We start from the raw sequence: 22,304 nt of genomic DNA on the forward strand, positions 1-22,304 counted from the left end.
ACACGGGTCTGAGGATGAGGGAAGAGACGAGGATCTGACTCCATGTTCCAGAAAGCTTGATTTATTATTTTATGATATATATTATACTAAAACTGTACTAAAAGAATAGAAAAAAAGATTTCATCAGAAGGCTGGCTAAGAATAGGAAAAACAATGATAACAAAGGTTTGTGGCTCAGACTCTCTGTCTGAGCCTGCTGACTGTGATTGGCCATTAATTAGAAACAACCACATGAGACCAATCCCAGATGCACCTGTTGCATTCCACAGCAGCAGATAACCATTGTTTACATTTTGTTCCTGAGGCCTCCCAGCTTCTCAGGAGGAGAAATCCTAAGGAAAGGATTTTTCATAAAAGATGTCTGTGACAGCTCCCAGCTGCCCCAAAGGAATTCTCACCAGGTCCTTCAGGCAGGATCATCAATAACAGCAAATCCCTTCAGGAGCCAGCAGGGAGGGAAGGCTGCAGAGCAGAGCTGTGGTGCTCCCTGGGCAGCTCAGGGTGCAAAACATGGCCAGAACTGGGGTCAGCCTCTGGTTCCATGTCCCTGCCAGCCACCCATCACATCTGGGACCCTCCCTGGGCTCGTGTCCCTTTGGGGACATTGATTGCAGCCACTGCATCCGGGTGGCACCTGCAGCCCAGGAGTGGCACAGAGGGAGCTCAGCCAGCTCTGGGGGACAGGGAAGGGAGCACTGGGACATTCCCTGGGCCTGGCAGCTCTCCCTGCTGGCCCTGGGCAGCTGGGGCTCCACAGGGACAGCTCAGTGACCAGGGAGCTGCTGAATGCTCTGGAGCAAATGGAAATGATCAGAGCAAAGCACAAACCACCGGAGCTGCTCGTTGTCCCCAGTGCTCAGGGGCTGGGAGGCACAGCAACACCCCAGCACAAAGGGGCCTGTTTGCCATGATGGCAAGCTCAGCCTGTCCTGCTGGATGAGGTTGGATTGAGCCTGGGTGGGCAGGAGACAGGGGAAAGGCAGATTTAAGGTAGGGGCACAGTGCCTGGAGGAAGCTGCCCATGACAAACAGGGCATTTGGTGATGCCAGCCCACTGTGGCAGCTTGCCAGGGGCTGTCCATGGGCTCTGAGTGGCTTTTTTAGCTGTTATTTCCTCCCACCCCATCTCCAGCAGCAGAATCCTTTCCTAGGTGCATTTCTGGGGAAGGCACTTTCCTGAGTAAGGTGTTCAGCCTTTCCAGCTGCCCCTTAGGCCCTGCAGGGGTGCTCAAGGGACCTGTTCCAGCTTCATCAGGGGATTCCAAGGGTGCCACCCCTCCTTGTCCTCTGTTCAGGCACAGCAGGGATGATGCTCTTTCCTCAGGGCACTGTGCTCTGGCAGATCGAGGCCAGCAGGAATTCTCTGGCTCCAAGAGCTGGACAGGGATGCAGCAGAAGCCTGATGCTTGCTGGAATAATTCCTCCTCTTCCTCCCTGGTTTATTTTGTCTGAATGAGGCTGCTGAAAACAAATGAGAGAGCTCTGACTGGGGAACTGGCTGTTTGCTAGAGTTGGCTGAGAATTTTCCTACGAGTTTGGGTTTTGTATGCATGGAAAAGAAATTATTCACTGAAACTTCAGCTGAGGGACATTTACATGACAGTTTTAAGGACAAAGCCCTGTTTTCCCTGGTAAATTAATACCTTTGTGGTTGAAGTGCTAATTTGGAAGAACCAGGTTCTGTCCAGCCACTTGAATATTGCAAGATTCATTTAGAAGAAAAACCTGGCAGTTCTTGGAGCTGTTTCATTCCAAGTGGGCTCAGTGCTAGGGGCTGGCTGTACAGCCCAGTGGCCAAGGGAAACTCAGATCAATCCAATTTGGGCTAATCAGGGCTCTGAACCTGGATTTCTTCATGTCTGCCCCCAAGAAAAAGCCAACTCTGGGAAAATATTTCCACAAGCAGTGTGGCACCTGTCACAGACAACTTTTATGAAAAATCTTTTCTTTAGGATTTTTCCTCCTGAGAAGCTGGGAGGAACAAAATGTAATCAATGGTTTGCTGCTGTGGAATGCAACAGGCGGATCTGTGATTGGTCTCATGTGGTTGTTTCTAATTAATGGCCAATCACAGTCAGCTGGCTCGGACTCTCCGTCTGAGCCACAAACCTTTGTTATTCATTCTTTCTTTTTCTATTCTTAGCCAGCCTTCTGATGAAATCCTTTCTTCTATTCTTTTACTATAGTTTTAATGTAATATATATAATAAAATAATAAATCAAGCCTTCTGAAACACGGAGTCAGATCCTCATCTCTTCCCCAATCTGAAAACCCCTGTGAACACGGTCACAGCACCAGACTCAAGTGGAATTAAGGAGGGGATGTGATAACTCCCAGATCACAGAGCAGAGCTTTCCCCAGAGCATCCTGCTCCCTCTGCAGCATCCCTGGGCTCTGCCTGCCTGCACTGCAGCCCTTTTAGCAGCCTCTAATGCGTGGCCCCACCTGGGAGCAGCAGCACTAAACTGCTACCCGTGTTTGCAAACTGTCCTGGTGCGTGGCAGCCCTGCTAAGTGCTGTGCTTGGGGCTGAAATACAGCCTGCTTAAATCTTGTATGTGCTTGTCTTGCATCAAACTAAGCCGTTGTGGCACTTTAATAGACTCCAGGCACAGCACCTCGGAGAGGGAGCCAACCTGAGCTCTGCTGGAAGCCTCAGCTGAGAGTGGAGCTGCCTGCAGGATGGGAGTGCTGGTGGGGACGATGCCTTTGTCCTTTACCTAAAACAGACCAAATTAAGGGAATAAAAAGTGGTTCTATTTATTGAAGGGTCTTCAGGTACAAAACAGAGGCCAGGCAAAATTAGGACAATAAAAAGCAGTTCTATTTATTGAAGGGTTTTCAGGTACATTTAGGGCAGACAAAACCCACCCAAAAATGGACAATGGTCACAGGTTTGACATTTTTATAAGTTTGGTCCCTTTGGTTAAAAAGTGGTTCTATTTATTGAAGGACTTTCAGGTACAAAACAGAGGCCAGGCAAAATTAAGAGAATAAAAAGCAACTCTATTTATTGAAGGGCTTCAGGTACATTTAGAGCAGACAAAACCCAACCCTAAAATCGACAATAGGTCATGGTTTTCACACTTTTATAAGTTTGGTCCATTTGGTTAAAAAGTGGTTAAATTTATTGAAGGACCTTCCAGGCTGAGGAGCCAGGAAGAAGTTAGTTTCTTCTCCTAATGGGGCAATGAATTCTTTTTCTCTGAAAGATTTGGGTGTCCTGTCGCTGCTATCTGGTGCAAGTGCCTCATTCCTTTCTTAAAAAAAATATCCCACATACATAGTTCCTATTTTAACTACAAAAGTTACCTTTTAACTACAAAACTGTTAAAATGTTAGTACAGCACTACTAATCAATACAACATAAAACACGTAGTAAATATCTGCATACAGCAGATGACAATATGAGACAACAGAAACAAAGAGTTATTTTAACTACAAAAGTTAAAGTTTATTTTTAACTACTCTAACTACAAAAGTTTTTGACTGTTTTAACTACAAAAGTTACCTTTTAACTACAAAACGGTTAAAATGTTAATACAGCATTACTAATCAATACAACAAAATACACATAGTAAATATCTGCATAGAGCAGATGACAATATGAGACAACAGAAACAAAGAGTTATTTTAACTACAGAAGTTAAACTTTATTTTTAACTACTTTAACTCCAAAAGTTACCTTTTAACTACAAAACTATTAAAATGTGAATACAGCACTACTAATCAATACAACAAAATACACATGGTAAATATCTGCATAGAGCCATACAACATACATTTTTCACAGTGCCCTCTGGCCTTTGCTGTGTGTTGCAGGTTTCCACCCACCTGAGTCCCTGAGGTTCCTGCTGGCATCTCCAGCAGTGCCCTGCAGAGGTTCCCTCCTGCTCCTGGCTCCGAGGCCCCTCCAAACCTGCTTCTGCAATGGGTGGGTTGTAAGCACTGGTAAGACCCACGAGCCGTGTCACCTTGCTGCTCTCTGCCTCTCTCGCGTTCTTTCTCTCTGTCCTTGCTCCTTCCTGCCCATTTATTTCTGTTCTCCATGTGCTCTGCTGTTCTGTCTCTGGGGTTTTCACTGTCAGGTAATGAGGAGCTGTGGGCCCAGTCAGTCTTGGAGATGCCGAAGAGACGAGACATCCTGGCTATCGTGCTGATAGTTCTGCCCTGGACACTGCTAATCACCGTGTGGCACCAGAGCACCATTGCTCCTCTGCTTGCAGTGCACAAGGGTGAGAGAAACCAAACCAGCCCATGCCGAGCCCGTGCATCCCCCCTTCGTCCTCATCTCCTCTCTCATTTCATCCCTCCATGGCAGCCATGCTCATCTCAGCTCCCAGACCATGCCCATGCAGGAGCCTCCCCACCTCTGCTGTAGGGGTTCTTCAGAGGCAGCAAACTCCCCATCTCAGCTCCCAGGGGTTCTTCAGAGACATCAAACTCCCCACCTCTGCTGTAGGGGTTCTTCAGAGACATCAAACTCCCACTTCAGCTCCTTGGGGTTCTTCAGAGGCATCAAACTCCCACCTCAGCTCCTTGGGGTTCTTCAGAGGCATCAAACTCCCACCTCAGCTGTAGGGGTTCTTCAGAGGCATCAAACTCCCCATCTCTGCTGTAGGTGTTCTTCAGAGGCAGCAAACTCCCCACTTCAGCTGTAGGTGTTCTTCAGAGACATCAAACTCCCACCTCAACTCCTTGGGGTTCTTCAGAGGCATCAAACTCCCCACCTCTGCTGTAGGTGTTCTTCAGAGGCATCAAACTCCCCATCTCTACTGTAGGTGTTCGGCAGAGGCCCCAACTCCCCACCTCAGCTGCCAGGGGTTCATCAGAGGCATCAAACTCCACGCCATGGGATGTGCTCACTGCACTTGGAGAGCTCTTTATGGCCTCAGCCCAGAGTGCTGCTTCTCTTTGTTCCCTGAGAGGATTCCCTCCCTCCCTGCTGGCCTCTGCAGAGCTCTGCACACAAAGTTATTCCAGCGGGAAAGCTGCAAAAGACACAGCAGAGGAAACAAAGCTGCCACTCGAGGCAGCTGCTCTGGGAGACCTGAGGCTGAGAGCACTTTAAGGAAAGCAGAAAAGCAGTGCTCTTGCACTTGAAGGAGAAGGCAAGAGCCAGATCTCACCTGCCTGGGGGAGCTGAAGTGCTCTGAGAAGTTGACTCCACACTCCTGTCACACACTGCAGTAAACACAGCCCTGGCCTGAATCAGGGGCTGCAGGAAGTGCTGAGGGAACCCTTCTGGCCAGAAGCACACCAGCTTGGTCCTATTCTTGGCACAGCAGCAATATCTAAGGGCTAGGAGGGCTCCTGGGGGCTGGAAGAAGCCACACTGCCGTCTGCCACCTTCCTTCTTGGCTCTGCCCTTCTGCTGTGGGCAGGCTGGTCTAGGGGAAGAAGGACAGCTCATGGTCAGGACTCTTTCATCCTCTCTGAGGGATTCTCTCCACTTTCAGTGTTTGTCCCCGTCCTGCATAGCTGCTTATCCCTTTGCTGGACACTCTGATGCGCAGTTTGAGCAGCAGGAAGTTCAGTCTGTCCTGAGCAGTTTTCCCTTTCTCCTGACAGCCACCTCTGAGGCTTTGGGCAGGGAAAAATGCCTCTGATCCCTTCTGGAAGGTGGGCAGTGTTTCAGAGGGTGAGGGATCTCCTGGGCTCTAAAAAAGACTTTAAAAATTACTAAAAACATGCTGCCTGTCTGTACAGCAGTTTGATCAGTGCCCTAAAATCTGTTTTCTGTGAATGGCCTCTGCAGTTACAGCACAGAGACTGCTCCAATGGCTCGGTCAAGAACTCACCAATGACCTTGATGAGACACTTCTCTGCTTCTCAGAGCCCCCAGTAAAGAGTGAGTGGTGGTAGAGACCAATCTGAAATCTCTCAAGAGGAATCATTTTGCTCTTGTGAAGCATTTCTGAGATGCTCTGCTCACAGGTGCTGAGAGGGATGTGCACCTGGAGATGCCCAAACAGCAGCACTTCCCTGTGCCAGGGCTCACAGCTGAGGATCTGACCTGCAGGGCTTTGCAAACTGTCTCGGGCACCATCCTGGCTAATTACATTTGTGTCTGTGTCCAATGCATTTCGCAGATTTATTTCTGAATTGATTCCAGCTCTCAGAGAGCTCTGCTGTGATGCTGAGGTGCACATAGGGCCTGATAGCAACATGTACCCTGTTCCTTCCCCAAATATCCACCCCCTCTCTGTCAATACCATGGAGTACAAAGCTTTCATTTGGTTCAGGTATCAAAGCTTTGCTGCTGGAAGAATAACATGCTATGAAAAAGCCCTGGGTAATCCCCTGCTGGGTCAGATCTAATGGGCCTCTGTTCCTGTTCTTTCTCATCTCAAGTTCCTGGTAGTTACCTGATGTTGAAAAATCTATGGCTCAAAGAGTTCTGTGCCCACTGGAGAGGCAGCCTTCCATCCTGAGTGGGGGTCCCCCTTCATCTCTGCAGACTGTGGCATTCCCCCTGCCCTGCATGTAGAAGCTGCACCCTGGAAAAGCAGCAGGTGCATCAATGCTGGTTTTGCTTGAGCTGATTGTGAACATTTGCAGGGATTTTGTATGTTGGGATCAGAGTGTCCAATCTTTAGGCTGCTCATTGCTCACATCTGCAGCACTGAGGGGGCTGTTCTGTTCAGAGGCTGGAGGGGCCTTTTTGAGGCAGGTTAGTTAGAGGCAGGGAAAAGTCTCTGCAGGAAAAAACCTACAATTACAGGCTTTAATTTCCACTCTCCATTTCTGCATTTGAAGTGTGTCTTTCCCCACTTCTCTGTGCCTGTCAGAGTGCAGTGGGGCACTGCAGTGTCCTGCCCAGACCATGCTGCTGGGGATCATCCCTGGCCTGGTGTTTTCCACCAGTTTTTTCCCTGCCTCCCAGTCCAGGTGCTCCAGTTCCTGAGTGCAGATCTGAGTCCCACCCCACTGAGCGTGGTGCCCACAGCACTGGAGCTCTTCAGGGATGATGGACCATCGTTCCACATGGCTATTTTCTTTAGCTAAACCTACTTACTCTACAGACCTGTCTCTTCTGGGTGCTTTTTGAAGCTGCTTGTTGTGAGCGCTCAGCCCAGTTGGGAGCTCAGCTTGTTGAGCACTCAGCTTGTTGTGAGCTCTCAGGCCTTTTTTCTTTTTGGTGCTGGTCTTCTAGCAGCAGAACCTTCTTTTCTCACGTGTGTTTGTCCCTGATTCCTTTATTTATCCGTGCCCTTACCCACGAAAGCCTCCACTCCTGGCACCCACGAGGGTGACCCGCTGGCTCAGCCAGGGGGTGCCGGACGCCCGAGTCCATGCAGCTCTCTCTTCTCTCCATGCCCTTGCCCAGATGATGGTGGTGACTCCCAGCGTGATCTCGCTGCAGGCTTGGACTCCAAGGAATACTGCCTGTCGGACCGGGACATAGTGGAGGTGGTGAGGACAGAGTACGTTTACACGCGCCCACCCCCGTGGTCGGACACGCTGCCCACCATCCACGTGGTCACCCCCACCTACAGTCGGCCCGTGCAGAAGGCAGAGCTGACCAGGCTGGCCAACACGCTGCTGCACGTGCCCAACCTGCACTGGATCCTGGTGGAGGACTCGCAGCGCCGCACGCCGCTCATCACCCGCCTGCTGCGGGACACGGGGCTCAACTACACCCACCTGAACGTGGAGACCCCCCGCAACTACAAACTGCGCGGGGACATGCGGGACCCCCGCATCCCCCGCGGCACCATGCAGAGGAACCTGGCCCTCAGGTGGCTCAGAGAGACCTTTCACAAAAACTACAGCCAGCCCGGGATTGTTTACTTTGCTGATGATGATAACACCTACAGCCTGGAGCTCTTTGAGGAGGTAAGGGCCTGCTGGGGGGGTGGATGGGGCTGGTGAGCCTGGATGAGTGTAGGAGTGTAGTGGTTGTTCTATCTATCTATCTAGGATGGGGCTGGTGAGCCTGGGGAGGGTAGGATGGTTGTGGGTGTTGTGGTGATGGTTGTGGCAAGCCTGGATGAGTGTAGTGGTTGTTCTATCTATTTATCTAGGATGGGGCTGGTGAGCCTGGGGTAGGATGGTTGGGACAGATGGAGACGAGAGATCTCTGTAGCCAGGTCGTGGAACTTGTGGGTTTTTGCAAAGGGCCTGGGTGCAGGGCCCTGCTGGGAGCTGCCAGCCACAGCTCAGAGCAGGCCCCAGAAAAGAGAGGGGTAGAGAAGATGAGAGGGTAAGAGAGTAAGAGGGTAAGGGAGTAAAAAAGGTAAGAGTGTAAAAGGGTAAGAGAGCGAGGTTCCCATTACAATACAATAAATCTTCTTCTGTATTGAATATTCTAATTCTCACTAACCAATCTAGTACAAGATACAAATCCTACAGCATTTCCATACAGCCTACAAGAATCATTGCATTACCATACTGTGTTACATTTTAAACCCTAAAAACTCCTCTTTGGGCCCCTTCTGCCAAGCTGTAGGGTCTGCTCTGACCCTTGGACCTGTCTGCAAGCAGAGGGTGTTGTTCCACCCAAAGGGGATCACCTTCAGCCAGCCACACCATTGTTTTCCAGTTGTTCAGTAACTGAGGTATCTCAAAGCTTGCTTTCATTTCAATCTCGCTTATAGTTTCTATATTCTCAAAATCTTTAGCCAGGCAATGATATTTATAAGGCTTTCCTGTTTCACCTTCCCCAACAGGGAGGGGATGAGGAGTAGGGGGTTACAGTATGGGTAAATGAAGGTTGTATAGAATGTAGTCTTATCCCCTAAAGAGTTGCAGCTGAACTAGTTACTAAAGATTAGAAGCAAGCCTGATGTTAACAGGCCACACCTGTAGCCAATAAGAAGACTGTTAGAAAAGAGTGGATTGGTGGGACTGGAGTTTGTTGGTTGCTGTGAGGACAAGGAAGAGTCAGTGCCTAGAGGAGCTGCCTACAAGAAACGTGAAGGAGGTACAAAACTTTAGTAATATGGAACCCTTGCAATGTAATGACAATAGAACTCTGGCAATATAATGACAACAATGAGGGGTGCTGTGGGTGAGCTGAGGACATGCTGGGCTCCACAGCCTTCCCAGGACATCTTGTTTAGAGATGTTCCCTGTGCTGGTCCCTGCCTTGCTGCACACTGTAGGAGCAGAAGTTTGTTGGAGACTTTCGTTCCCCTCTTGCAAAAGTAGAGCCCTCCATGCACTGCCTGGAGGAGGGATGTCTGTGCCAGGAGATGTGTGCAGCTTTTCCCCCTGGAGCAATTCCTATTCCAGCACTCAGCATGGCTCCCCCAGGCTGCTATCAGCAGGCAGAGGGGCTGAGATCTCCCCCTGAAAGTTTGCAGCTCCAGGGCTGAATTTCAGAGTGTCCTGACAATCTGATTGGGCTTGAGCAGGGGCTTTCCACAGGCTTTCCTACCTTTGCTCTTTGTTCCAGCCCAGCTGGGGCTCTAAATGAGCTCCTGTCTGCAGGTTTGAATGTTCTTACAGTGTCAGGTACCTCACCTGGCTTCCAGTCAAAAGTTACTTGTTCCCTTGCTCTCTTGAGGCCAAAATCTTTCACCAAGGGGTAAGAAAGAAGGATTGCTTCCTTCCCCCACCAGCTGCCTGTTTTCCAGGGATCTCTTATTTATTTCCTCATGCATGCCTCTCCCTTCCCCAGTGGCTCTCACTTTAGCTTGCACAGCCACAGGAATGGCTTTGAAAGCTGAGAGTGAATTCAGGCTGAATTTCTTTCTTCCCCCATCCCCTTTGAGGCTGGCTCTGGTGGCATCTTGAGACAGACTCCTCACATGAATAAAGCAGAAAGGGTTCCTTCATTCACTCCTGTGCTGTGCTCATAGAGGCTTCTCCTCTCAGACATGTCTTTGCAGTTAAGGTCACTGAGCCAAGGAAATGTGCTGTGAAATGCAGAAGACACACATTATTGTTCCCTGTGGACAGGGGCTGCCGTTAGCAGCTGTATAAATGCAGAAGGGCAAGTGCCAGAGCTCTTCTGCTCTCGTTTGCAGTAATTAGCAGTGATGAGATTAGCTCTGGGAGAGCCCTGATCTAAGAGAGTGAGCTGAGAGCAGAGATGGAGGCTGAGCCTGCCAGGAAGCAGGGCAGGGTGCTGGAGGTGAGTGGCATTAAGAGCATCTGCCTTGGCCAGAGGGGCCCCTGGTGGCTCTGCTCCATTTCTGGTCACCACAGGGAGCAGAGGCACCCTGCTCCACAGGGCAGGACTGTCCTGCCTGCTGGGAATGTCCAGAGAGGCTGTGCTTCCCCACTGTCCCCCAGCCTGGCAGCTGCAGTGCCCCACTGGCATCTGGAGATGCCCTTAGCCTTACATAGCCTGAGACTGCAGCTTAAATACCTTAGTAGAGATGAACTTTCTTCCTAGATGTGCCATTCCTGCATTTCCAGGTGGCCTTGGACAAGGTGTTTCTCTCCTGTGTCTTGGTTTGCCCATGTGGAGACCAAGAGCTGGACAAAAACCCCACTCATAAATTGCAGAGGTGTTCCTTATTGGCAGCTCTGGACAAAAAGCCCACTCATAAATCCCAGAGATTTCAAATGAACTTCTTCCCGCCTTGCTCGGCAGGATGACACTGTAAGGATTATGAGGAAGAAGTTGACGCTGACCCGACAGAATCCTGTATTTGAATGGAATCTATGCATCATGTATGAAGTGTATGAATATGCAACAGGCTATTGTTTTTAAGGGTTAATTCTTTGTTAACAGGTGTCCTTTTTTCAGGCAATCATAAAATACTCACTTTTCACACCCCGTGTGTGCTCATGGCAGATGTGCAGCACCCAGAAGGTGTTGGTGTGGCCTTCATGAGTGGCCTGCACTTAAAGTTTGAAGACTTTAAGAATTTTTCATACAGGCACAACTTATTTCACATATATTTTACATAAGCATGAATTACTCCATAATATATATTACAATTTTAATATCTGCAAAAAGCAAATCATAAAATATGCATTTTTCACACTCTGTGTGTGCTTGTGGCACAGCACCCAGAAGGTGTCGGTGTGGCGTGGCCTTCATGGGTGGCCTGGCCTTAAAGTTTTAAGACAGTAAGAATTTTCCATACAGGCACAACTTATATATATTTTACTTGAATATTTGTGAAAAGCCAGTCATAAAATCCACATTTTTCACATGCTGTGTGCTCGTGGCAGATGCACAGCAGCCGGGAGGTGTCGGTGTGGCCTGTGGCCTTCATGGGCGGCCTGCGCTTCAAGTTTTCATACAGGCATGAGTTATTTCACATATATTTTACATAAGCGTGAATTACTCCATAATATACATTACAATTTGAACATTTGCAAAAAACCAACCATAAAAATCCACATTTCTCACACTCTGTGTGTGCCTGTGGCAGATGCGCAGCACCAGGAAGGTGTCGGTGTGGCCCGTGGCCTTTGTGGGCGGCCTGCGCTATGAGTCGCCCAAGGTGAACGCGGCGGGGAAGGTGTACGGCTGGAAAACCGTCTTCGACCCTCACCGGCCCTTTGCCATCGACATGGCTGGCTTTGCTGTCAACCTCAGGCTCATCCTGCAGCGCTCCCAGGCCTACTTCAAACTGCGCGGGGTCAAGGGCGGCTACCAGGAGAGCAGCCTGCTCCGCGAGCTGGTCACCCTCAGCGACCTCGAGCCCAAGGCTGCCAACTGCACTAAGGTATGCTCTCGTCCTGCTGCGGGGTGCTGGGGAGCCAGAGGGGGAAGAAAATGCAGTTTTCACCATCATTCCATCACTTCACTGAATCACAGGATTGATATTTATCATATATTGGAGGTCTTGGCATTGTCGGACTGTGCTAGCCGTGGTGTGCTTGTGGCCTGGGTGGAGACACTGCGGTTTGTTCACCTGACATTTCCCTTCAACAGACACTGGCGCTTGTGGATGTTTACCCCACAGACACTTTGGGCGCTGGTGTGTGGTGTTTCACCCCACAGACACTTTGGGCTGTGGGTGTGTGGTGTTTCACCCCACAGACACTTTGGGCCGGCTGGGTGTGTGGTGTTTCACCCCACAGACACTTTGGGCTGGGTGGTGTTTCACCCCACAGACATTGGGCGCTGGTGCTGACTGGGCCCGTGGGGACAAGCCAGGCCTGCAGGAGCTCTGGTGGTGCTGGGATGGAGCTTCCCCCCCATAACAGGGGCTGCTCCTCAGGTTTCCCTCTGTGGAGAAGCTTTAAGGCGATGGTGAAGGAAAGGAGTCGGTTCTGATGGAGGGTTTGGATGCAGAGCTTTATTCTGGCCCACAGGCCTCTGAATGCAGCACCAGCTCCAGCAGAACTCCCTGAGCCTGTGGTTGCTGCTCCTTTGAACCCCAGGGAGAGGGGCAGGGAAGGGGTAGGGAGCCACCAACCAGGATGGGCTTTCCTGTGGCCTGGCTGCTCCCCTGGATCAGGGAGTTCATGGGTGAAATGTCAGTTATTTAACGTGAATTCCTGAGTGGGGTTGAGTGCTGTGACACGCTGGGGTTTGCTCTGTGGCCCCTGTGAGCTGTAACCCAGGAGCAGGGAAGGGCTGCTCACCCAGGCTCTGCCTTGCTGCCAAGTTGTCTTCTCCCTCCTGACAACTGTGCAATATCTGTGCCCACAAAAACCTGGATCTTTCTGTGTCAGAGATAATACAGAAATGTTGTAGTGCCTGGCATACTGCTGTGAGCTCCAGGAGGCTCCATTTGGGGGGATTTCACTGCTTTTAGCTGACTGATCAATGCTGCCTGTACACATTGCTGGGTCAGGGAGCAGGACCCCGTGTGCTAAATAACACAGAAATCACAGAAGGATGGTTCTTCTCCTGAAAACTTCCCAGTCTGAGAGGAGAGACGAATCTGTCTGGGCTGACAGGGAGTGTGGGAGACACCATGAGACAAAGCTGCTTAGAGTGACAGGCATCAATCACAGCCCATCAGCCACAGAGGTGCTGCCAAGGGCTTTGAAGCTTTGTGAGTGGGTTCCCTAAATACTGAAGGTGTGTGTGACCGTGTTCACAGGGGTCTCAGGTTGAGGGAAGAGACGAGGATCTGACTCCATGTTTCAGAAGGATTGACTTATTTATTTTATGATATATATTACATTGAAACTATACTAAAAGAATAGAAGAAAGGGATTTCATCAGAAGGCTAGCTAAGAATAGAATAGGAAAGAATGATAACAAAGGTTTGTGGCTCGGAGTCTCTGTCTGAGCCAGCTGACTGTGATTGGCCATTAATTAGAAACAACCACATGAGACCAATCACAGATCCACCTGTTGCATTCCACAGCAGCAGATAACCATTGTTTACATTTTGTTCCTGAGGCCTCCCAGCTTCTCGGGAGGAAAAATCCTAAGGAAAGGATTTTTCATAAAAGATGTCTGCGACGGGTGTGCTGGGTGTCCCTCTGAAATCAGAGACCCCTGTGCAGCACTTTCACACCTTTGTCTGTTATAAAGATCAGCCAGTCTGATTTAGAGAGTCTTTATTGCTTAATTACCCCAACAGAATTGTTCTTTTATTGCAAATAAGTTGTTACTGCCAACAGCCCTAGTGCTGGATCCAGGTCTCCATCCTTTTTGGGATAGGAAAGAAAATGTGGCTAATAGCCTTTGCCTGATTTCCATGTGCACTGTTCCAAAGCCATGGAAAAAACCAGGAATCTGATTCCTCTCACAAGGAATCCAGGAAAAAGGAGGAGGAGCTGAGGGGAAGGAGCAAGTCTGGGTTTTATCTGATACCTGCTGTGCCTCTCTGAATCCACATTTCTGTGGTTATGGCTGTCCTACACCAGGACAAATAACCCAACCAGCCTCCCAAAAATGGGGAAAGAGTTTGGATAAAAATTAGATCCCTGTTCCTGGGCTCTGTGTGGAAATAAATGTGTTTTTAACAGGCAGGAGATATGGACAGGCTGCTTTTACTCTGTGTACAGAAGATCAGGGGTGTTTACCTGATCTTCTCTCCACAGGGTGTTTACCTGGTCAGTTATCCAGTCTTTGGTCCATTGTCCCTGCTGTAAATAAATACTTGCTGAAGGAAGCTGTGCTGAAAGGCTGGGCTGGGAAATGACAGCCCTGGAGGAAGGAGAGAAGGAAAATGTTGTTTCCAGGAGGAGGAAACAAAGGGTGCTGGAGCCAGGCAGGGCTGACCCAGGTCAAGGATGGGGAGGAAGCAGCAGGGATTGCTGCCCAGCCCTGGAAGCATCTGACTTCCCTTTCTTGGCTGGGCTGGGGAGAGCTCACAAGGCTCCTTGTTGTGAGCTGAATGCTCCTGGCAGGCTCTGAGTGCAGCTTTGCAGCCTCCATTTCCCTGGAAATCTCCATTTCTGCTTTTACTCACCTGTGACCGTGTTACAGGGGTCTGAGGATGAGGGAAGAGACGAGGATCTGACTCCATGTTTAGAAGGCTTGATTTATTATTTTATGATATATTTTATATTAAAACTATACTAAAAGAGTAGAAGATTTCATCAGAAAGCTGGCTAAGAATAGAATAGCAAAGAATGATAACAAAGGTTTGTGTCTTGGCTCTGTCTGAGCCAGCTGACTGTGATTGGCCATTAATTAGGAACAACCACATGAGACCAATCCCAGATGCACCTGTTGCATTCCACAGCAGCAGATAACCATTGTTTCCATTTTGTTCCTGAGGCCTCCCAGCTTCTCAGGAGGAAAAATCCTAAGGAAAGGATTTTTCATAAAAGATGTCTGTGACACTCACCCATTTTATCAGGAGAAGAGTCAGGGCCAGCAGCAGAGAAGGACCAAAGCCAGCTGTGGTCTGAGATCACAGCTCAGGCTCCTCTCTCCCTCTCTGCTCCCAGCACTTGTCATGCTTTGCTCCTGTTAAACACAACCCCACACCTGCTTTGCAGGGAGATTTACATTAAAAATTATGATGTGCTTAGACAGAGTCATTAAGGAGGGATCAGAGGAATGTGTAAGATAAGCACAGACATCTGTTCTCCAAAAATGCTGCCTTCCCTGTGTGCTCTGCTGGTGCTGGAAATATTGATCAGAATTCAGCCCACAAACACACACTCCTGCAGAAAGCTGAAGTGTAAGCCAAAGATCACGTATCATGCTTGTTTTCTTGGATTTGGGAACTGCCCAAAATGAAGGAGAAAGTAAAGGAAGTTGGTATTATTTGCTGAGGAGAAAGTTATCCGTCCTTATGAGGAGGGAAGGATTGGTTTATCCTGGAGCTGAAAGGAAACAGGGCTTTGCAAGGGTTCTCTGTATTTGGATTTCTGTTCTTTGTGCATTTCCCCACAACCCCAAATCAAACCATCCTCTTTTCAACCCCTTGGCACAGGAGAGAGGTCTGAGATTTGGCATTCCTGTCAGGCTGATGGAAAGGGGGGACATTCTGCTCCCCATTTTCTATGGACACCAGGGAACAATCTGCAGTGAGCCCAGCCAGGGAGGGCTAAAGCACAGACAGAGGCCCATGGGCACCATAATGCCACAGCTGGGGACATTCTATTGTCAGGCTGCAGGACAGGGAGCAGAGCTGTCCTTTCAGCCTGGTGTCTCCTTTTTTCCCCATTCTGTAGTTTCCATTTCAAACAGCAAAAATTCCTGAATCCCTCCTGGGAGGGTCAGCATAAAACCCTGTGATCCCTCCTACTGCAGGTTGGACACCTCTGTTTGTTTTTTCATCTCCTGTTGGGAGACAATGAATTGTTCTGCAGTGGAGATGAAGCTTTGTGACCTCCTAGATGTGTTTTGAGTCCTGTGACTCCAAATGTCAGGCCAGGAGTGAGTGGAAGGGTTTTGCAGTAGTGTTTTTAAAGGGGAGTCCCTTGAGTGATCTCAAGGGTGATGTATGAAGTGATGTGTGAAAGCACTGCTCAGGAGAAGTCAGATATTTGGTCCCCTTCACTGTTTGGTCCCTTGTGAGAGAGACAAAGCTTCTCTGAGGCATAAAACACACTGCTTGTTGAAAAAAAAACAAGCACTGGCTGAAAAGAAATGAAATGTTGGCTGAAATGTTTCTGTAGTAAGTGGTGATCTACCTCCCACGTTAAGGAGCACAGCATGGAAAATGGTAAAAGCTGCTGTATCAAGCTGTAAACTCTGAAAATGGGTCAGTTTAGCCCATTTAATCTGCCCTTTTTGGCATTTGGCTTTCAGAGAGCAGAAGTGGGCTCCAGTTGAAGCAGAGCACTGGTGCTGTGTGGTTGTGTTCTCTGCTGCTGGATGTGAGTGAGCCCTGGGCCATAGCAGGGCTCAGTGAGGAGGCCCAGCAGTGCACAGGGCTCTCTCTGAAGGGCAGAATTGGCTGCAGGATTTCTCCAGCACCTTTTAATCCTTTCAGCATCACTGCAGAGCCCTGAGAGCCACTCGTGAGCCCTGCTGGGTTTTGTCTTTTCCCGGGCATGCAGCGCTGTAATTGCAGCAGTGGGGAGAGCAGGGCTGGAATCAGGGGTGACTTTGATGAGCAGGCTCTGAAGTGCTTGTGGGGGATGATGAAATGGATTTTTGGACCCACTCCAGCCAGCAGTTGGTCTCCACTGCTTCAGTATTAGCAGAGATTTAAGCTCCACGCAGGAGGTGACTGCTCACATCAGAGAGGAATTTGGTCAAACAAGCTCCTTGGGAAGGGGGGAAGGTGCTCTGCTTGAACCAGGAGGGCTTGAAAGGGGCTTTGTTCCTCCTTCAGAGGCAGAACGTGGCCTGGTTTTGCAGGAAGGAGGCACTGGGTGGAAGAGGTTTGCAGGATTGGGTGTGCAGGGATTGTCATGGCAACCAGAGGGAAACCCCACGAGGTGGGAACCAGCCAGGCACAGGTGAGGGGAAGCAGGAAACCTGTTTGGAGAGGATAAAGCTGCTCCCAGCAATGCTGGCTCCAGGAGGAAAGCAATGAGGATAATTGAGTGTTTTAAGCAGCTTCCAGAACCGTCTGAGCACAGCAAGTAGAAACAATTTCCTACAACAGCCCCTCTGAAATACTCAAGCACCTCAGATTCTCCCAGTTCTCCTCCACAGATGTTGATCTCTCTGTAACTCTGCTGCCAAGACAGAGGGAAGCTTTTAGGAGGAGCTTCAGTGGTGTTTTAAGCAAGTTTGGGAGGGGTTTTAATCCTGGTTCAGAATAGGGGGTGGCTGTATGGGGACAGCATTCCAAAGGGATTGGGGGGATCCAAAGGCTCTTGGGGGATTCAAAGGCTTTTGGGGGATCCACAGGGGAATGTTGGGTGATGAGAGGGTGTGTGCAGCCCAGAGTTTGTGGGAACAAATGGAAGGGTGGATTCTGGAGCCAGCTCCTGCCTCAGCAGCCATGAGGCTGCAGCAGCAGTGAGTCCTTCCCTGCTCAGTGACACTCAGTGGCTTTTTGGGCTCTGGAAAGGATTTAAATGAAAAGAGAAGTGGTTTTGTCTTTCCCCAGGCATGCAGCGCAGTAATTGCAGCAGTGGGGAGAGCAGGGCTGGAATCAGGGGTGACTTTGATGAGCAGGCTCTGAAGTGCTCGTGGGGGATGATGGAATGGAGGTCAGGAAATGAGGTTAGGGGGCAGACTGATGCCTGCTCCCCAGGAATGGATTTTCAGGGATGTGCTGAAGAATTCAGCTTCTATTTCCCCCCAGCCAAAGGCAGGAGTGGAGATGGAAGAGCTGGTGATGCCTCTTCCCTCCCAACATCCCCTAAATGTCAGGAATTTGCATTTCCCCTCTGAGTGACTCCAAGGCTGAGGGTGTAGGTGATAACCAAGGAGCAGCTGAGGAGCTGTGGGAGGCAGGAATGTGATCCCAGGCTGGGAGGGAGCTGCCTTACCCCATTGCAAGGCTGATGAGCCTTTGGAGGGAGCTGCTGGATAACTACATGGAGGGAGCAGGGTAATGTCCCACGACAGCACACTGTAAATGGTGATTTCTGTGCGCTGTGCATTCTGCAGAGCAGCAGCTCTGCCTAAATGAAGGTTTATGCAAAGCCCCTCTCAGCAGTGGATGCACCATTAGGCTCCAGGGTGGCTGCTTAAATTGCACTATTGATTTAATGTGCAGGAATATTTCCTAGTGCACTGGAGAGCTGCAGCTAATGACTTCTGCCTTCCTCAGATTTTAGTGTGGCACACAAGGACAGAGAAGCCTGTGCTGGTGAACGAGGGCAAGAAAGGATTCACAGATCCCAATGTGGAAATCTGAGTGTGCATGGCTGAGCAGAGACCAACTGCAGGTAAGAGCTGCTTCTCACAGCACTGAGAAGCTACACAAGGGCAGGAGAAAGAGAAAAGCTCTTCTAAATGCGCTTTTTCATTTCCATTTTTCACAACCCTGACCTTCCCTTACACTAAACCTCTCAAGACCATTTGTTAATCTCTCTTTTTAAAAGTTAATCCATTTTTAAGACAAAATACCTGCTGAGAGATTGAGGAGAAGAAAAATGCAGGGAGTAGGAGTTTAGGCAGAAGTTGCAGCATTAAGAAAAATCCTTGTGTAAACAAGGTTGCCTTATTAACTTTAATAAAGCACAGGGGTGAAGGGTGTGGGTTCATCCACCTGCAAACACCTGAGGGAAGATAAAGCAGTAGCAGCAAAAAGATTTTTGGTCAGGCAGAAGCTTTCACTGAGGGAAATATTTAATTCAGGCCCACACTGAAGGCACAGAGAGGCAGTGATGAGTAGGAAGGTGTGGATTGAGCCCTGCCTGAGGTGTTTGTGCACCTGAGGAGAGCATGGGGTGTATTTTCCATTAGAAAGGAGGAAAGAGCACACACATTGATGTTTGTTCACGCCCTGGGTGTTCCTGCAGCTGCTTTGCAGGAGGATGAGCTGTTCACTTGTATCTGCAGCCTGTGGAGCTGCCCTTCATTCTTCTGGGCAATAAAATAAATGCACAAACTCCCTTTCACTGGAGTGTAGAACCAGGCCTGGAGGGAGAGGAGTCTCCTGCTCTTGAGTCCTGAGTAGCAAGAGCACAAAGGGGGCAGATTTGCTCAGCAGGGGTGAATTTTTACCTGCAATGAGCTCCCTTATGTGCCATTCCCTGGGGGAAGCAGGATGGAGCCCTGGCTGCTGCTCTGTGCCCTTGGCAGGGCAGGAGAGGCTGCACCAGCTCCTCTGGGCCAGGGAGAGGCTGTGCAGGGGGCTGGGGCTCTGCAGGGCTGCTCCCCCTGCCCAGGCAGCACAATCTTGGGATCTGCACTGGGACAGGGCTTTGGGATGGCCCTGCAGTGAGAGACAGGGCTTTGGGATGGTTGTGCAGAGGGACAGGGCTTTGGGATTGCCCTGAAGAGTGGGACAGGGCTATGGGATGGCTCTACAATGAGAAACAGGGGTTTGGGATGGCTCTGCAGTGACTGACAGGGCTTTGGGATGGCCCTGAATAGTGACACAGAGCTTTGGGGTGGTTCTGCAGTGAGAATCAGGGGTTTGGGATAGCTCTGCAGTGGCACAGGGCTATGGGATGGCCTTGAAGGGTGGCACAGGGCTTTGGGATGATCCTGCAGTAGGACAGGGCTTTGGGATGGCTCTGCAGTGGTTCAGGGGTTTGGGATGGCCCTGAAGAGTGGGACAGGGCTATGGGATGGCCCTGCAGTGTGGGACAGGGCTTTGGGATGGTTGTGCAGAGGGATAGGGCTTTGGGATTGCCCTGAAGAGTGGCACAGAGCTTTAGGATGGCTCTGCAGTGAGAAACAGGGCTTTGGGATGTCTCTGAAGAGTGGTTCAGGGCTTTGGGATGGCTCTGCAGTGGTTCAGGGCTTTGGGATGGCCCTGCAGTGGCACAGAGCTTTGCAATGCCCCTGCAGTGGCACAGGGGTGCTACCCACGCTGTTTGTGTCTCTTGCAGAAGATTTCTTCCTGCACAGCCTGCCAGGTTCCTCTCCACAGCACCCACCCAGCCAACCAGGCGGGAGCCAGGAGCTCTGCTGACTCCCACGAGTTTGAGCCTTCAGAAAAACCAAGCACCACTGCATACATGACGTCCCCGGATCCCCTGCCCCTCCTCCCGGGCTCCGGAGGTGGAGAACAAAGCACAGCAAGGCAGGACTGGCAGCTGCCGGCCCCAGGCTCGGCTGCAACGTGAGCAGGGCTGTGCCAGCACCTGGCTGAGGGGGAGAGCCACAGCAGTGGCCCCTGGGGACTGGTTTTGCTGAGCAACACGAACTTTGTGGCCGTGTGTGAGACAGCCTGAGCAGCTCTCTGGCCGTGGAGGGGACAGCTGCCTTCCTAGATGGCACCTTAGCCCTTAATTTTAAACCTCCTTTAATCAGTGTTTGTTACGCTGCACAAGAGGGGAAGGGTTTGGGGAGGGGGGAAACGAGGCAGGTTACAACAAACCCTTGAAGCATCACTGTTCTCTGATTCCCTCTCCTTTTCCTTCCTCAAACAGTTTGGGGGGCACCCTGATGTTCCTGTGTGTGGTCATGGAATCATGGAAGGGACTCCAAAGGTCCTCTGGTCCAAGGCTGCTCCTTCAGCTGGACCAAGTTGCTCCTGGCCTGGAACATTCCAGGAATGGGGCATCCCCACCCCTCTGGGCACCTGTGCCAGTGTGGCACCACCCTCACTGTAAAAAATGTCCTTATTATCCTCTTTGAGTTTAAAACCATCAACCCCTGTCCTAGCCCTGCTAAAAGGTTTGTCCCAAAGTGGGACAGGATCAGGGAGCTGCTGATCACCACCAGTTCACCGCTGATCCTGGAGTCTCCAGCATGTGGGTCTCTAAAAATGCTAAAGTAATTGCAAATTGGGTTTAATGAGATTGTGGGGGCCATGCACCATAATATTCATCCAGATCTGGGTCCTGTTTGGTCCGAATCTGGTTCCCATTAGGATTCTTTCAAGGGTGCTCCTATATAAAGGTAAATTTCCACTCTTAAAAAATAAAACTGCTTCAAAGTAGAGATTAAACACTAAAAGGTGAATTTAGTGCATTTCCCATTTGACTGGAGAGTATCCTCCAGCTCCTTCTTCTGCTACTGCAGAGCTGGTGTGAAAAGGCACCTGGAGCAGTTCCCAGTCCCCTCTGATGGAGCAGCACCCTTGGGAAGGGGATCCTGGCTCAGGGCTCTGCTCATTCACCATCTGCTGGTGCTGCCACCATGGGTGACTCTGTTTGAGACTGCCAAACTTGCTGAGATAAATCTGAGGTACAACAGGCCCCTTCTCCCCAGCCAAAACCCATAAATTCCCTCCTCCTCCTCCATAACTGTTGTCAAACCTTTGTCACCACCCCTCCCTGCCGCTGTCCCAATTCCTTCAAAAATTCTGAAGCACAATTTTACCTTTGAACTGAGGGAAAAATGTAATCCTGCAATAGACTTGGTTATTTTTAGCCCTAACACATAGAACTATTAAAATGCTCTGGGTTTGATTGTTGGCTTCACGGTGCAGAAGTCTCCCCTTGGACTAATGACATTGTGTATTTCCTGATATTTCAAAGGAAAAATATTTTTTGTAAGTTATTTTCTCCCACTGTATATCAGAACCTTTGGGGAAAAGTCTCATTCTTTAGCTCCCAGCCACAGAAGCCTTTACAAAAATGTTCCTTTTAGATGCAATGGCTGAAGCACCACTTGGAAAGAAAGTGTTGGATGCTGCTGGCTGCTCTATGGGAACAGGTATTGTTACCTTGGATTAAAACTCTGCACTCAAGTAGATTTATTCTCTTACTGTACTGGCCTTCCAAGCTCCCTTCAGTCTGCAAACCCTCCAGTGGAAAGAGACATTTCTCAAGGACTACCAAGTTCTCATAGCATTGAAATAGTTTCCAGCTGATGTCCTCTCCGAGCTGCATGTTTTGGTTCACTGATCTGAATTCCAGTCCCTGCCGGGTTCCAACTTTCCCTCCTTGGAAGGAAACATTAACTTGCAGAAAAATGCAAAGGATGGAGTGCTGAACACAGCCCTGCACATTTGCTCTGCCCACAGGAGCCTCTCAGCTGTCCCAGAGCTGCTGTGGCCCTGGGGAGCAGAGACAGACCTGGCCAGGATGGAGTGTGTTCCAGCTGCACTGTCTGTTCTCAGTTTTAAACAAACTGTATTTAAATTTGTTAAATAAAATGATGGTTTCTAAGAGCCAGAATAGCCTGCACCTCCCTTACAGACACAGTCTGGTGTTTCTCCTGGTACTGGCACAGAAAGCAGAGACTCCTTGGAGGTTCTGAAGGATTCACAGCTCAGGTTTGATCTCCCCCTCTCCCTAAGGAGGCTGCAGCTCCTCTGTGCCTGGAGCTGCTGCGTTAAAACAATGTCATGTTTACCTAAATCCCACGTTTCTGTTTAGAGGGACAAAAAGAAAGAAAAACCAGGACCCAAGATCCCACAGCAGCTTTAAGGAGGAAGCAGGGATGAGTTTTCCCACTTGCTTCTACCCCAGCCAAAATCTGATCCCTGCTCATTTTCCAAGGGGGAA

General features: G+C 49.8%; 1 protein-coding gene across 5 annotated transcripts in view; it reads left to right on the forward strand.

Annotated features, from left to right (window-relative positions):
- B3GAT1 (beta-1,3-glucuronyltransferase 1) overlaps positions 1–21,974 on the forward strand; it is a 45,119-nt gene extending 23,145 nt beyond the window's left edge. Inside the window, exons 2-7 of one of the 5 annotated variants that reach the window (XM_064732080.1) lie at positions 3,822–3,950; positions 4,088–4,234; positions 7,330–7,838; positions 11,336–11,632; positions 18,005–18,122; positions 19,740–21,974. In XM_064732080.1, coding sequence (XP_064588150.1) covers positions 4,123–4,234; positions 7,330–7,838; positions 11,336–11,632; positions 18,005–18,091 — 1,005 coding nt within the window. In that variant the 5' untranslated portion in view covers positions 3,822–3,950; positions 4,088–4,122 and the 3' untranslated portion in view covers positions 18,092–18,122; positions 19,740–21,974. Of the gene's footprint in view, positions 1–3,821; positions 3,951–4,087; positions 4,235–7,329; positions 7,839–11,335; positions 11,633–18,004; positions 18,123–19,736 lie in introns of all 5 variants that reach the window. The other 4 variants (XM_064732079.1, XM_064732077.1, XM_064732078.1 and 1 more) reach the window with 4 other exon arrangements.
- The last annotated feature ends 330 nt before the right edge of the window (positions 21,975–22,304 follow it).

Source organism: Zonotrichia leucophrys, chromosome 24 (assembly GCF_028769735.1).
Source record: "Zonotrichia leucophrys gambelii isolate GWCS_2022_RI chromosome 24, RI_Zleu_2.0, whole genome shotgun sequence".
NCBI lineage: Eukaryota > Metazoa > Chordata > Aves > Passeriformes > Passerellidae > Zonotrichia > Zonotrichia leucophrys.